Source organism: Lithobates pipiens, unplaced genomic scaffold, assembly GCF_037356315.1.
Source record: "Lithobates pipiens isolate NorthernLeopardFrog02 unplaced genomic scaffold, aLitPip1_a1.2 Scaffold_3, whole genome shotgun sequence".
In the NCBI taxonomy this organism is placed as follows: Eukaryota; Metazoa; Chordata; class Amphibia; order Anura; family Ranidae; genus Lithobates; species Lithobates pipiens.
This window is the reverse complement of record NW_027507790.1, coordinates 179,031,278-179,048,514: the sequence shown is the minus strand read 5'-3', so window position 1 is coordinate 179,048,514 and position 17,237 is coordinate 179,031,278. Positions and strand designations below refer to the sequence as shown.

At 43.1% G+C, this 17,237-nt stretch overlaps 1 protein-coding gene across 1 annotated transcript in view; it reads right to left on the bottom strand.

Annotated features, from left to right (window-relative positions):
* Nucleotides 1–17,237, bottom strand: part of SV2C (synaptic vesicle glycoprotein 2C) — a 305,412-nt gene that overhangs the window by 58,749 nt on the left and 229,426 nt on the right. The window contains exon 5 of the mRNA XM_077462561.1: nt 2,308–2,441. Within this exon, the coding sequence (XP_077318687.1) occupies nt 2,308–2,441 (134 nt within the window). The remainder of the gene's footprint in view (nt 1–2,307; nt 2,442–17,237) is intronic.

Here is a 17,237-nt window from a genome sequence, read left to right as displayed (position 1 = left end):
CTAATATGCTAGGAATGGTAGACTTCATAAGTTCGGCTGCACAATTTGGTTATAAGTAATATCCACAGGAAAATGGCCATCTCCATCCATTTAACATTAAACTACAAGGAGTTATATGATCATGACGCTACGCGTCGGAACAGACAGACACAGGAAGTGATGTCAGTCTGCAAGCTCGCTGCTCGTGGTGTTTTGCATTTTATCTTGTTTTTACATGTAAGTACTGCAGTTGGATCTAGTAAATAAAAAAGCTTTTATTTTACATACTACACTATCTGGGACCCCCTTTTCTTTCTCCATATATATGTACCTATCTGGGAGAAATGTCCACGTCATATATTCCCACCCCTTGAGAGACATATATACATCATCCTAAACCACTGACCAGGACACAAGACTTTAGATGGGCCCCACGTTACACCATTGATAGGAAGCCCGAAGAGGGAACCGCTGTGGGATCTGGGATCTGCATTTGCTTTATTTGCAAGCTGTTACCTTTCAGCGGTAAGGTAAGGGGCCATCTCTCATTGAGGTGTTATTACACTGAAGAAAAGTCACCGTTTACATTGCTATATTTGCACTGAAGATTATCCACCATTTAGTTTGCTACACTTGCACAGAAGACACCCAGTCAGGATAAAGGAACCACCGCCCGGCCACCATTCTGCCATAGGCCAGGTGGGAAATGGTTAAGCATGTGGCACGTTACATATTTATTGTTAGTATTTTTTTATTGTAGCACCCATCACTTTAATTTTGCACATTGATAGTGTTATCACTTATAGCGCAGCACCATCTATTGATTTCAATACATTATTTACTGTGGTTTATGGATTGACCATTTCGGTGCTTGCAGCAACTAGTGTCTCATCCTGCTCTCTTTTCTTTTCTTTAGTAGTTCGGGAATATCTCTTTATTTTAGTGCCCCATCTATGATGTCAGTCGGAGGAATAGTGCCCCATCTATGATGTCAGTGGAAGGAATAGTACCCCATTTATGGTGTCGGTGGGAGGAATAGAGCCTCATCTATGGTGTCGGTGGAAGGAATAGTGTCCCATCTATGGTGTCAGTGAAAGGAATAGTGTCCCATCTATGGTGTCGGTGAAAGGAATAGTGTCCCATCTATGGTGTCGGTGGGAGGAATAGTGCCACATCTATGGAGGAATAGTGCTCTATTGTTAGTGTCAGTGGAAGGAATAGTACCCCATCTATGATGTCAGTGGGAGAAATAGTGCCCCATCTATGATGTCAGTGGGAGAAATAGTGCCCCATCTATGATGTCAGTGGGAGAAATAGTGCACCGTCTACAGTAATCACTGTGGTTTATGGATTGACCATTTCGGTGCTTGCAGCAACTAGTGTCTCATCCTGCTCTCTTTTCTTTTCTTTGGTAGTGCGGGAATATCTCTTTATTTTAGTGCCCCATCTATGATGTCAGTGGGAGGAATAGTGCCCCACCTATGATGTCAGTGGAAGGAATAGTACCCCATTTATGATGTCAGTGGGAGAAATAGTGCCCCATCTATGGTGTCGGTGGAAGGAATAGTGTCCCATCTATGGTGTCGGTGGGAGGAATAGTGCCACATCTATGGTGTTGGTTGGGAAGAATAGAGCCCCCTCTATGGAGGAATAGTGCTCTATTGTTAGTGTCAGTGGAAGGAATAGTACCCCATCTATGATGTCAGTGGGAGAAATAGTGCCCCATCTATGATGTCAGTGGGAGAAATAGTGCCCCACCTATGGTGTCGGTGAAAGGAAAAGTGCCCCACCTATGGTGTCGGTGGAAGGAATAGTGTCTCATCTATAGTGTCGTGGAAGGAATAGTGCCACATCTTTGGTGTTGGTTGGGAAGAATAGAGCCCCCTCTATGGAGGAATAGTGCTCTATTGTTAGTATCAGTGGAAGGAACAGTACCCTAAGGGCCAGTTAAAGCCAAGCAAAGGACCATATCCATCCTGCGAGCCACAGCTTGGAGACCATTGGTTTACAACAATACTGAAATGAGGATTTCACTAAGATTATTGCATTCTGGCAAAATACTTGTCCCAGCACATAATGGCAAAAAAAATCTGCAAGCCCTAGGATTTTACTACATCACATTTCACATGTATTTATTGTGATAGTGCCATTAATAATGATGTAGGCACTGCTTTTTTCAGGGTAAATTACTGTGATTTGATACAAGCATAATGTGCTGAAAGCCCAATACCATTTAATGATGCTAAGCATTCACCTCATATACCATATACATTTTTATTTTTGAATAGAATATTTAGAAAAATACCAACATGCAATATCTATCCTCACCTCCAATAGGAAGCGTGGACTTTCAGGCATAAAAGTGAGGGCCACTACAGCAGATGCACAAGGCAGGGCGCACACAATGACAAACACCCTCCAGCTGTGGAACTGATAGGCTGATCCCATGCTGAAACTCCATCCTGGTGAAAAAACAAAACATTCATCTGTTATATAATTTATATACTGCCAACATTTTAATACAAATGTAGTTAGCTTGAGTCACTGCCATTAGGCCACATACAGTAGCGTATAGTTATAACAATAGAAAATAAATAAATAAACCTGCAATAAACAGACAACCTCCATATACAGAACCTTATACCCACAAATGATCCAGAGAAAGAAAAAAAAGCAAAAAAAAACAAACAACAAAACAATAAAGCATGGTTCAATTTTATGGTTCAGCAAGGAGGAAACATATTCCTTCCGCATTACCCAAAGGCAATCAGATACCTCCTTGATCAACAATCCAAGGTATTATCACTTATAAATGTTAATATCAAGTTATATTTTGTGCGATTTCGATCCGCTCTAAATCTATTGAGCTGGCCAGAACTAGTTCTTAAAGGGAGTCTATTCTACATTTTCACAGCTCATAGGCTCCACTCACGCCTTTGTGGAACACAAAGGTGTGAGTGGAGCCTATGAGCTGTGAAAATGGTGCTAGTAGCCACATGGAACAGCAATGGTGCTAGTAGCCACACGTTTTGTCACGAAAATGTGTGAAAGCCTACTTTAAAAAAATGTGCAAGGCTCACTGGCAAAAAAAAAGTTGTAGGAGCTACATCTGCCATGTGTAGGGCAGCCTATTCAAGTGAATGGGTGGCCCTATGCTGTCACGTGACAAACGTGCAAAAAAAAGCATGAAAAAAAAAAACGCCACGTAAGTGTGTGGCCCTACTCTGCAAAAACCTTTCCATATGCGGAGATTAAATCTCTTTTCCTCCAGGCAAAAGAAGTTCTCCCTTGACCTTAAAGTGAAAAATGGTGCACCAAGTTCACTATGTGGACCATTATCTATTTATACATGGTGAGCTTATCCCCCTTAAAGTGAAGTTTCACCCATAAATTGAACTTCCGCTGAACAGATTCCTCCGCCCCTCCGGTGTCACATTTGGCACCTTTCAGGTATTCACTCGCATAGATAGCCACAGTATCCGCAGATATCTATGCCATGTCCAGCGCCTTCTCCGTCTCCCCTGATGTCTTCTGGGAGACACACAGGTCCCAGAAGACAGCAGGTACAAGTGGGATCGCACAGTGCAACTCGTGCAAGCGCAGTAGGGAACCAGGCTGCGAATCTGCAAGGCTTTACTTCCTGATTCCCTTACCAAAGATGGCGGCGCTTCCACCCGAGAGCCAAGGGACAGATCAGCTTCGGGTGAGGACATCGCGGGCACCCTGGTCAGGTAAGTATCCATATTTTAAAAGCCAGCAGCTGCAGTATTTGTAGCTGCTGACTTAAAAAAAAAAAAAAAGGCGGAACTCTGCTTTAATCGCCTGTTCTCAAGAGTGATAAATTCAGTTTTGCTAATATTTCCTCATAGCTGAGGTCCTTCTTACCTATTATCAGTTTGGTTGCCCTTCTCTGTACTTTCTCCCATTTCCCAATAGTCCATCTAACCACATCCATATTTAGTACCTGTCATCCGGTTTTACTTACTCTTCCAGTTTTGGCGCTTATGTGTAAAAACAAGAATGTATGCGGATATTTTGCTTAATTGACAGTCGTTTTCTATTGAAGTTGTTTGCGGGTCTTTTTGGGACATCTTTCTGGAAAATTCCACTGGACCTGACCTGGAAGACCCCAGTGTAGTCCCAAAAAAGTTGAAAATGATTCCTTAATTAGCTTAGAAATGCCCTTTAGTCCCATAGGAGTGTAGCCTATTGCCAGGACTTCTGACTTGGCCTGTAACCCTCTTCAGAATAAACAATATAAAAATGATCAAGATGATAGATGTTTATATTATAACTATGTGGATTTTGGTAAGGATGCTTTACAAATACTGTTATTTTTTTGGGTGAAGCTAGTAATTCAAGTAGCATTTGGAAGCCATGTAGGGATTAGCTGCTGAGAAATATGGAACACTGCTAAATGTTAGAGGTGGGCATTGTCATGCCATTGTCATATTTCACTGCTTGTCTGCCATATCCAACAGTTGTATAAATCGGTTAGAACTGCTGTGTGGGTCACCTACTACCAGATGTTCTTGGTGGGTGATCTGCCTATATGGTCAATAGTATATCAGCAGACAAAGCAGTTTTCAGTGGTTATTTTCTGATGAAAAAGAACACTATTTTGAAGGTGCCATCTTCTACATTATTTGCATGCCAACCTCAATGCCACTTTCCATCTTTTTTGTGTTTCTATTTTCATGTGTAGTCTATTCTTTTATTATTCTTTGTCCTTTGATGGCAGGTCAGTGTTACCTGCTGAGCCTGGCTGTTCTTGTGGCCCATCTATCTATTCTCCATCCAGACGATACACCATCTATCACTGACTCTGCACTCCAGGTTTATTCCTGTCACCCTTTAGCATACAAAAAGTGCAATGAATGTAGATTCCTACTTGGCTACAATCACAGCATAATGCAGAAAGTGGCCTTGATAAAATGATTAATGATCTGCGGCTGAGTCATTTTCTTCTATATATCCAGCTGCAGTGAACGTATTTCGACCCTTTGTAATACGTGCTTATCTTATCTTCTACAGTCATGGATGAAACCGTTTAATTACTTTCCTCTGCGTACCTTAGGTTCTGCTAACCGTTTCCTGCCATAGCTGCAACGGTTTGGTTTCAGTGGCTTTAAAATAAGCCATTGAAATATAAATAGTTAACACTAATATTATAAAGTTTTGTAAAGATCATTTGGTGTATATATCCCTCTCTGAAGGGAAAAATTATTTCTGTGTAAATGTCATTTTTTAATTGGAAGGGCTTTAAGTGAATACAATAACAGCCTTTATTAAGCCAGCGCACTGACCAATTAACAGTATGTTATAGACTTCTGGGCCTTATCTGGTTGGAGCTGCTAATTATATTCTGCATGAGATGCACCACACAAACAATTTTGCTAGAATACAAAAAACACACAGGGGGCGTGACACATCCACTTTGTGGCACCAACTTTGATATCACTTTGTAAATGTACAGTAGCAGTAATAACACTGTGTTGCACATAGCCTGTACCGGCAGCAAAGCTGTGAGTGGGATCCAGAAGGTTCCCCCACTACAGGCTACCTGCCAGGGGTGGACTGACCATTGGGCTTCTCGGGCACTGCCTGAGGACCCCATGCCACTAGGGGGCCCGATCAGGGTTGCCAGCCTCAGTAAAACCATTTTTTTTTACATCTGTTTTTGAAATGTCCCTTACCGACATCCTTTTGGTCTAAAAATCCAGAGATTATAGCTGCCCCGCCTCTCCAGTACCTTCTCAGCCAATAGAAACATGTCTGTGTGTACTGTGTGATTGTATACTGTGTATGTGTGTTTGTGTATGCTGTGTGGCCCCATAATCTCTTATTGCCCGGGTACCCCATGAGTTGTTAGTCCGCCCCTGCTACCTGCACATAACTACATGGGGAGGTGGGCGGATAAAAGACCAGTCACCCTGCACAAGGAAAGAGAGCAGCAGTAACCGGGCGTTACTACAGGAAACTTCTACGCAAAGTTGTTTAATGCTGGTTTATTATACAGACAGAAATACACAAAGGAGACTCAGATTCAAGTAAGATTATACAAGAATCTTGTATTTATAAAACATTTATATAGTATGGATTTCAGATTTAAAGACTATCTCCACTTTTGCTGAGAAAGTTATCAGAGGGCTTTAACGAGCTTTGTGTAGGGATACATTGCCCTCTACTGTCAGTTGCTAGTATCACACTGTCATGTAAATTTATGTATGTCATTATGTCTGATTTTGGGGTTGTTGGGAAAAGATCCTGGAAGGAGAAAGTAGAGAGAGAGAAGGTCTCAGCCACATGTCCTGCCAATGCTACTTATACCAGGTCAGAAGAGCTGGTTATGTATTTCTATTTTCTAAGCCCCTGTATAAATGGTCGTAAATTCCGACGGAAAAGGTCCAATCGGACCGTGTTGTTGGATAATTCGACCGTGTGTGGGCTACATCGGACTTTTTCCGTCGGAATGTCCGACCAACAAAGTTTGAGAGCTGGATATAAAATTTTCTGATAACATGATCCGATCGGACTTTGTCCGATCGTTTGTAGAGAATTCCGATCGGACAAAGTGCCACGCATGCTCAGATCAAATTACGAGACCAAAGCTATTGGCTACTAGCCGCAACGTAGTCCCGTCGCAACGAACGAACGTCATCACGTTCTGAACGATCGGATTTTCTGACAACTTTGTCCGACCGTGTGTATGCAACACCAGTTTCAGACAAAATCCGTTGGAAAAAATCAGACGAATTTTGTTGTCGGAATGTCCGACCGTGTGTACAAGGGCTAATAGTTTAACTGCAGCTGCCCATAGCTTCTTGGGTGGATTGCTGAATTCTCGTGACAATGTAGCTCTGCCCTAATACTATCTCACATGCACAGTGCCAGATACTGTAAGTAAGGCTGCTTTCCAGTCTGGTTGGGTAACAGCTGAGAAATTAGAAATCTTAAAATGTCCTTTTAGAATGTGGAATTGCTGTTCATCAACAGTAACAGCTTAACCATTTGTCAACCAGCCGTCATCATTATACTGTGGCAGTTTGGCATAATCCCGCAAATCGCCATAGCTGTATGCCGGCCCTTTAAGCAGCTCTAGCAGCCGTGTACACGCAGCTGGGGGACCCAATGTGTGTGGCTGGCAGCCGCAAAGTCCTCCAGCCAGGCGCAAAAGCAGGCATGAGAGCTAGAACAGGGATGTGTGTGTGTAAACACATACACACATCCCCATTCTGTCAAGAGAGGAGCGATAAATCGTTTCCTACTAATCAGAAACAGTGACATGTCTTCTCCTCTTGTCAGTCCCATTCTCATACAGTTATAAACACACATGAGGGAATACATTTAACCCCTTGATCGCCCCCTTGATAGTGTTATTACCTTCCCTACCAGTGACATTTACACAGTAATCAGTGCATTTTTATAGCACTAATCGCTGTATAAATGTCAATGGTCCCAAAAATGTGTCAAAATTGTCCGATCTGACTGCCGCAATGACGCAGTCCTGCTAAAAATTTAAGATCACCACCATTACTAGTAAAAAAAAAAAATGCCATAAATCTATTCCCTATTTTGTAGACGCTATAACTTTTGCTCAAACCAATCAATATACAAAGTTGCATAGTAGCTGGGGTTGAAAAAAGGACATATCAAGTCCAACCTATGTGAAAATAACATGCGCTTATTGCGATTTTTTTACCAAAAATATGTAGAAGAATATATATCGGCCTAAACTGCGATGTCCCCTGGTGACCTGCGATCGCTCCTCAGAGAGCCAGAATGGGGATCTGTCAAACTGTAAACAGACAGATCCCTGTTCTGACTGGGGAGTGGAGAGAGATCTGCTATTGCTAGTGATCAGGAACAGTGATCTCTCTCCTCCTCCAGTCACTACACTCCTCTTACAGTTAGAAACACCTCCCTAGGGAACACTTAACCTCTTGATTGCCCCCTAGTGTTAACCTCTTCCTCGCCAGTGACATTTATAGAGTAATCAGTGGCTATTTTTAGCTCTGATCATTGAATAAATGTCAATGGTCCCAAAAAGTGTCAAAAGTGTCCAATCTGTCAATGTCGCAATCCCGCTAAAAATCGCAGATTACCACTATTACTAGTAAAAAAAATAAAAATAATAAAAATGCCATAAATCTATTCCCAATTTTGTAGTCGCTATAACTTTTGCGCAAACCAATCAATATACGCTTATTGCGATTTTATTTATCACAAAATATGTAGAAGAATATATATTGGCCTTTATTTTTTGGTATATTTATTATAGCAAAAAAGTAAAAAATATTTTTTTTTTTTTTCAAAATTGTCGCTCTTTTTTTGTTTATAGCACAAAAAATAGAAACTGCAGAGGTGATCAAATACCATCAAAAGAAAGCTCTACTTGTGGGGAAAAAAGGACATACATTTTGTTTGTGTACAATGTCGCATGACCACGCAATTGTCAGTTAAAACGACACAGTGCTATATTGCAAAAAATGGCCTGGTCATTAAAGGGGCAAATCCTTCCCGTCCTTATGTGGTTAACCTAATACCTCGCAATCCAGTAAAATATGATCCACTGATGTGGAACAGATTGTTTTTTTGTAAGGTTTTACCTTGAGTAAAACTTGTACAATAATGTATTGGTTTTTGTTTAAAAAAAAAAAGTAGAGACCAAGAGAACACACTGGCCTTTGCTGTGCTTTTAAAGTAATTGGTTTCTATTAAAGCCTTTCCAAGCAACAAAAATGAAATACATAATTTCTGGTTTCGTTTCAAATCAAATCAAAGCATCAGTTGAAAGAAAACGAATTGGTCTTAATTGATGTTATATTCAATCACTTTAAGATATGGATTAATAAAATAAATCATTGACACTGAATAAGGCTACAGAAAAAATAGATTTTTATATAAATGACAGAAAACAACTGAACATAAAAAAGTATCGAAGAAATATTAAAGAATAAGAAAGATGCTGCGCTGCCTCCTAAATAGTGCTAATTATAATGAAGCAGAAATAAAGTGCCTCTGTTTTACATACAACTTGTATATAATACAATAAATAAATAACCATCAATACATAAAGTACATATAAATGTGTGAATTATGAATAATATGAACATAAAATGCAAAAATGTGCTCAGTCCATTCAAACTCCAAGTTCTTAGTAGAGGATAAAGGTGTCCCCAACATATATATGTTCAAAGTGTGGTTAGATGATGGAAATTGACTGACTTCAAGGAGGTTGGTACCAAGCTAGATTCTACACTGGTTGCATTTAAAAACACATTTGAGGATGTTTTAATGAATACAAAGTTGTGTCTTTAATATCTGCCTTTGGAGCACCTTACCAGTGCCTCCCCCTGTTCTTTCCTCCATCACAGCTGGTAACAACACCCGGTGCTTCCAAGTATGAGGAAGCAGGTCATTTTCTCCCATTTGACAGTGCTGAGGTTTTGGAGCTAATTGCTAGACATGACAAAGGGAATGAGGTCACTGCTCCCACAGACTTATGTCACAGCACTAAAATCCACAACATCCACAGGTATCTGAGGAAAAAACAGCAAAGGAACACTGGCACTGAGAGAATCAGTGGGTCAGGAGGGCCCAAGGGTAAGGTGACAGAATCTCTTTAAAGTAGAACTATAGGCAAAACTTTTTTTTTCATTTAGGATAGAGCAAGCAAGGGTTGGTTATAAAGCCTGTCAGATTTTAATTTTTTTTGCTGTGTCCTATTGCGAAGATTTACCTTCACTTCCTATCCCACAGCCAAACAGGAAGTGATGAAAATTCCCTGCAAATTAAGAGAAATCCTTGGGTACCCCCAGGTCACTAGGACTAGTGACCCCATTGGAAGATCTCCCCTCTATTACTTTTCTGGGGGCAACCCAAAATTTGGGATTTCAATTTTACTTTTAATGATAATGGTAAACTGGACAAATAAAGAGGGTGAATCTCCTTAACAGGATCACAGACAGCAAGTGTTCTAATCCCTCTCCACTTTATCCAAAACTAAAAAAAGGTTTTGCCCTTAGTTGTACTTTAAGACTTGTGTCTATTTTTTGTAAAAAAAATCTCCCTCACTTTCAGTTGCTATTAGATTTACCCACAAGTGCCAAGTATTGAGCTTGCAATATTCCCTCTCTTACCTTGAAGCCCGAGGCACAACCCACAATTTCACTTAAAGCCTCGTACACACGATCGCATTTTCAGCAGGGAATTGTGTGATGACAGACTGTTTGCTAAAATCCGAGCATTAGTACACTCCTTCAAACAATTGGTGTCCAACTTTCTGCCAACAAACATTGGATGCCAGGCTAGTAAATTTTCAGCGGACAATGGTCTGTTGTGAGATTTAGTATCGTGTGTACACAAGTCTGTCACACAAAAGTCCAAACTACAAACACGCATGATTGGAATCAATACTCACCAAACACGACATTAGCAGAAGGTGCCCAAAGGGTGGTGCTCAAGAGATGAAATTCCATGTAGTACGTTACTACGCTCGTGTTTGTTGGCTGACTATTGAGTGCCGTTAGTATGCAAGACAAATTCCTGGCACACGCCCTTTGGACAAAACTTTGTATGACCAAGCTAGAATTCTAACTACTAAGACATAGATGCTTGCTATTTGGAGAATATGCCGTTTTCTTAGAATGCCCTTGGCCGCGAGAGTTTGTACAGAGAAAGCCAAGATATGCAACTATCTTATATTCTCTTAACTGCGTCTATGACCTAGAACGTCTGGACCACAGACTATTAGCACAATATTGTTGAATATCGTAGTCTTATTCTTATCTCGTGTGAAGGTTAATGACGTGCTTTGCCGTGAAGACAATTTCTGCTTATTTTGCTTGTTCTGTCAATAAACCTGTTACTAGGAAAAGTTTGGTGTATAGCTACGAGCGGATCCCTGATTGGCTACTCCACAGGGCGCCACCCCAACTGTTTCAGCATATAACCTGTTGTATTCAAAACATTAAATCGTAATCATTATTCACGTACATCTCATGTATGTGCCTTGATTATCTCACCGGTGAATGGGACTCCCAAGTTTATCCAGACCACGGCCTAGGCGAGATAGGAAGAGGGAAATCGAGCACCTAACAGAGCAAGGACCTACCTTTACACTCTGTTGGCCAACAATCGGATCGTGTGTACGAGGCTTAAGGCTCGGTTCACACTGATGCGACATAGAGCTGCACGATTAATCATCAAGAATAGTTATTGCGATCTTGACTAAAGTGTTTCACAATTCTTTCTATGCAAAGAATTCTCTCTGCTCTTCTGAAGCCACAGCCATCAAAAGAAAGGAAGAGAAAAACTGGGCAGTCTGCCAAGAATCAAAACATTCTTTATCAGTTGAACTTAAGTATAAACATTGTAGCAATGGGGGTTATTTACGAAAGGCAAATCCACTTTGCACTGCAACTGCACTTGAAAGTGCAGTCGCTGTAGATCTGAGGGGTAGAGCTGAAATGAGGGGAAGCTCTGCTGATTTTATCATCCAATAATGTGAAAGCTAAAATGCTGTTTTTTATTTTCCTTGCATGTCCCCCTCAGATCTACAGCGACTTTACTTCCAAGTGCACTTGCAGTGCAAAGTGGATTTTCCTTTAGTAAATAACCCCCTTTGTGTGTAAATGAAAAAAGTTTGACCACTTAAACGCTAAACCTTTTTCTGACATTTGTTGGTTTCAACTTAAAATATTTTTTTGTTGCTAGAAAATGACTTAGAACCCCCAAATATTATATATATATAATCTAATGCTCTAATGTGACATAGGAGCTAACTTGTGAGACCTCAAGTCAGATGACATTTGAAATTCAATGTTTCCCTATGAGAGCAGTCTTAAAGCGGAGGTCCACCCTAAAGTGGACCTTCCGCTCATTTGAATCCTCCCCCCCTCCGGCGCCACAATTGGCACCTTTCAGGGGGGAGGGGGGTGCAGGTACCTGTACAGTACAGGTATCTGTACCCACTTCCGGGATAGCTCTCTGCGGAAAGGGGCGTAGATTATGCCCCTTTCCGAAAGTCCCCCACTGCCTGCTGGGAAACACACAGATCCCAGAGGCAGCGGGTCCATCCTTATTGCGCAGCGCGACTCGCGCATGCGCAGTAGGGAACCGGGAAATGAAGCCGAAAGGCTCCACTTCCTGATTCTCATACCCAAGATGGCGGCGGCAGCACCCGAGAGACGATCGAGAGATCGGCTTCGGGTGCCGACATCGCGGGCGCGCTGGACAGGTAAGTGTCACTATTTTAAAAGTCAGCAGCTGCAGTATTTGTAGCTGCTGGCTTTAAAAAAAAAAAAAAACGCGGACTCCCGGCGGACTCCTGCTTTAACTGATGCTACATAAGTCTGTCCGACTTTAGAAAAAGTTCCTGTCATACTTTGGTCCGACTTTGATATGACTTCAATGCCACAGAGTGCAAAAAGTCACATCAAAGTCGTAATCCTAAATTAGACTGAAAGTTGCGCGACTTTGGAGTCAGGCTATTGTGAACTGAGCCTAATACAGGCATAGAGAATGACACCACTCATCACAGCCAATCATTTTCTATATAAATACATAAAAAAAGAAAATATTTGGCTGGGAGAAATAATTTCTAGCATCAAACCATTAACATGCGATTGTTAATTCAGGGTTAGCTGGTTACTCTAAGCCCCTGTACACCCGGTCGGAAATTCCGAAGGAAAAGGTCCGATCGGACATGTTGTCGGATAATCCGACAGTGTGTGGGCTACATCGTACTTTTTCCGTCGTAATGTCCGACCAACAAAGTTTGAGAGCTGGATAACGGAAAATTTATATCAAATACTTACTGTAATTTTCCTTTCCTGATAGGCTCCATGGCAGCATACGTGTGGTAGCCCCGCCTCCACGATTACCCAATAGGACCCAACTCCCATAAATCTTTGCTCCCGGCTACTATCAGTGTTCCGTAACTAGCCAACTCCAGACATTTGGGAGGGAACTCCTGCTGCCATGGAGCCTATCAGGAAAGGAAAATTACGGTAAGTATTTGATATAAATTTTCTGTTTTCCTGAAAGGCTCCATGGCAGCATACGTGTGGGAAATAACTCGCCAAACACATCCGGGTGGGCAAAATGTCGAGCAAAGAACAAAAGTTTATTTAGCATTGTCAACCGACAAAACTTGCAAACCAAAATTAACAGAAGACAGTGCCGCTGGCTCTACACAGTAATGAGAAACAAAGGTATTAATGGAAGACCAAGAGGCCGCTCTGCAAATAACTTCAGGCGCCACATGATGAGAAGCTGCCCACGACGTTGAAATACTCCGTGTTGAATGAGCCGTTAATGCCTCAGGAGGAGCCAAGCCCTTTGCTCTGTATGCCCTCTGAATGATCTGAACGATCCAGGTAGAGATAGATCTAGCCGAAGCTCGCAATCCTTTATTCTTGCCATGAGGGAGAACAAAAAGAAATTTTGTTTGTCTAAAAGGAGCTGTGACTTCCAAATATTGCTTTAGCGCGTGTCCTACGTCCAGAGGATGAACATCCTGACTCTCTGAGTTTTTGAAAGTGGGAAGCACAATTTCCTGATTCTCATGGAAGACAGAGGTTACTTTGGGATTCGATCCCAACATGGGAATCAATACTGCCCTGTCTGGAAAGAAAGTCAGAAAAGGTTCCTCCGAACCTAGATTCCTAATCTCAGAAACTCTCTTGGCTGAGGTTATAGCTACCAAGAAGATAGTCTTGAGAGTGAGATCCCTTATGGACAGAGGCTCTGTAGAATCCTTTCCAAGGTTTGAAAGAAAATCCAGCACTAAAGGGAGGTCCCATTTAGGAAACCTTGGTTTTCTTTGGGGTCTGAGCCTGATAGCTCCCTTGAAGAATTGTCGTACCAGTGCATGGTTTGCCCAGGAAATACCCGTAAAGGCTGAAATAGCTGACACTTGGACTCTCAATGAAGTGATAGCTAACGGTAAATCAAGGCCTGTTTGGAGAAAGCTTAGTATGTCTTGTACTGTTGGAGAACTGCAAGAATTTTCTCTGGAGGACATATGGGCTGAAAACTTGGACCATATGCGCTCATATACCCTATTAGTACTCCCGCGTCTGGAATTGAGAAGGGTTGGAATGACTTCTTCCGGACAACCAAGATCTTCTAGCCTTTCCCTTTCAAAAACCATACCTTGAGGTGCAGACATGATGGCCATGGATGTAACCTTGTGCCTTGAGATAGCAAATCCGGCCTGAGAGGCAGGGGAACTGGCTCTCGATAACTGAGGAGCAGCAGTAGAGGGAACCAAGGCCTGTTGGGCCAGAATGGAATCACTGCGAGAATCTCCACCTTCTCTGTCCTGAGCCTCCGAAGGAACTGCAGGATCACCGGAACTGGAGGGAAGGCATAAGCTCTCTGAAACTTCCAATGTTCTGTGAGGGCATCTATCCCATATGCCTGAGGATCCCTGAACCTTGAGTAATTTTTTAGGAAGCTTCCGATTGCACGGGGAAGCGAACAAGTCGACTTCCAGGGACAATCCTAAGGTCAGGAGCCAATCGAATACTTCCCCGTGTAGGGACCATTCGTTGTTGTCCAACTCGACACGCGATAGGAAGTCCGCCTGAACATTCTGCACCCCTGGGATGTAGACCGCAGAAAGGTTGGACAAATTCTTCTGAGCCCAATTTATTATCGGCTCCATCTCCTGTAACAGAGACCAGCTGCGAGTTCCCCCTTGCTTCTTTACGTAAGCCACCGCGGTTGTGTTGTCCAACCTTAGCATGACCGAGGCATTCGCTGTCAGATGGTGGAATGACCGAAGCGCCTGGAAGGCCGCTCTTAGCTCCAGAACATTGGAGACGACTCTTTGTGATGGAAATGTCCACCTGCCCTGAGCGACATCCGAAAGGCAGTGAGCACCCCATCCTCGGTTGCTGGCATCTGAAGTTACCGTGACCCATGAGATGGGAGTGATCGAATGGTGGTTGCGCAGGTTCTTCCCCTGCAGCCACCAAAGAAGAGACGTCCTCATGGCTGGAGTGAGGAATATGCGCTGTGTCTGGCTGGATAAGTCCCACTGTTGTAGAAACCCCTTCTGAAAGGGACGAGTGTGCCACTGGGCCCACTTTACCATGGGAATGGTGGCTGACATTGTGCCAATCACCTTCAGACATTGGAGAGCCGAGAGATGGGATGACGCAAGGGCTGCATGAATCCTGTCTCGTATGACTCCAACCTTCTCTTCTGGAAGGGCGATAGTACCTTCCACTGTGTTGAACTGCGCCCCTAGAAAAACAAGAGACTGAGTTGGATCTAGGTGACTCTTCTCTAAGTTCAAAAGCCACCCGAACTCCTGTAGAGTGGAGATGACTAGGTCTTTGTGCTCCAAGAGCTGCTCTCTGTTCTGGGATAGCAGAAGAAGGTCGTCGAGATAGTGGTGGAGACGAACACCTTTGACTCTGAGAAAGGCCACAACTGCCAAAAGAACTTTGGAGAAGACCCGTGGGGACGTTGTTAACCCAAAGGGAAGACATGTAAATTGAAGATGTTGATTGCCTACCGCAAAGCGGAGGTACTGTTGAAACTCCTTTGCCACGGGGACATGGAAGTAAGCGTCCTTCAAGTCGACTGATATCATCCAGTCCCCCAGATGCACTGACTGCTGGATGGTAAGCAGAGATTCCATCTTGAACTTCTCTTTGCGAATGAAGGAATTGAGATGGGTCAAATCTATTACCGGCCTCCATGTGCCATTTTTCTTTTGAACCAGAAACAGAGGGGAATACATGCCCTCTCCACGTTCTTCTTCTGGAACGGGAACGGCTGCGCCTTGATCCAGTAAAGAGTTCACGTAGGTCAATAGGACTTGTTTCTTCTCTTTTGATTCTGGAAGATTTGTGGGAATAAATCTTAGCCTTGGGGTGCTGATAAAACCCCACTTGTGACCTGAGGAAACTGTTATTACTGTCCAAAAATCCCGAATCGAGGCCGCCCAAACATGCCTGAAGTGGAGAAGACGAGCCCCCACCTGACAAGTTTGAGCGGGCCCAATTTCAAAAGGATTTAGCGGAATCCTGCTTGCCAGACGAACCCCCTTTTGAGGTATTTTTGAAAGAAGACTGCCTGGATCTCCATGACCTTGAGAATTCTCGACCAGGTCTATAGCTCCGCGCCTCCCTGGCACGATCAGGGCCTTGTCTTCTAGGAAATGGACGCTTTTGATTTTGAAGACGTCTGTCCTGGGGAAGAAACCCAGATTTCCCACCTGTAGCCCGGGATATGGCAGTATCCAGCTTGTTACCAAACAAAGATGACCCCTCAAAAGGAATACGGCACCAGGCCTGTTTGGATGCTGGATCCGCCAGCCATGGACGGAGCCATAACGCACGGCATGCGTTAACATATCCCGAGATATCAGGCGAATAACATCAATAGATGCCTCCCCCAAAAAGGCAGACGCCATCCTGATTTCTTGAATAGGGGAGTCTTTGGCTGTTTCAATAGAAATACCCCTCAGGAATTCTTCTACGGAATCAGCCCAGGATTCTATGGCCTTAGATACCGCTGCCATTGCAAGCACTGGTTTGCAAGCCATTCCAGAAGTCAGGTATATCCTTTTAAGGTCTGAATCGATCCACCTTTCCAAAGGATCTTTAAAAGATACCGTATCCTCTAAAGGTAGGGTTACATATCTCACCAAACGCATGAGCGCTGCATCCACCAGTGGAGCTGACTCCAGGTGCTTCACATCCTCTTCTTTAAAAGGGTATAACTTCAGGATTTTTGACTGCATGGAACCCTTTTTATCCATCTTGCTCCATTCCTCTGTGATAATGTCACCCAACTCTGAAAGGAAAGGAAAATATTGTCGCTCCTTATTGAGCTGTTTAAAGAATTTTCTCTGCTTTGGTGGGGAAGTAATAGGGTCTTCCCACTTCAGAGCCTCTCTCACTGCTTTGACCAATGAAGGCACCAGTCCATAGTCAAATCTTAAACCAGGATCCTCACAGTCAGATTCACTGTTTGAGATAGGAGCAGCTAGGCGACTTTGTTGAGAGGATTCCCATGTCTCCTGCAATAGGTTCTCTCCGGTTGGAGGAGCCAATAATTCTGACGGGGATTCACACAACTGTAGAGCGTCCCTCTCCTGCAAGGACTCCTTCACAACCCGTCTTACTAATGACTCCAAACGCTGGTCTGCGCCATCCCTTTCATCTGCAGCTTTGGAGAAGCAGTGATCGCATAAGGATTTGTCTGACGGAACAGGCATCCTGCACCCCCAGCAT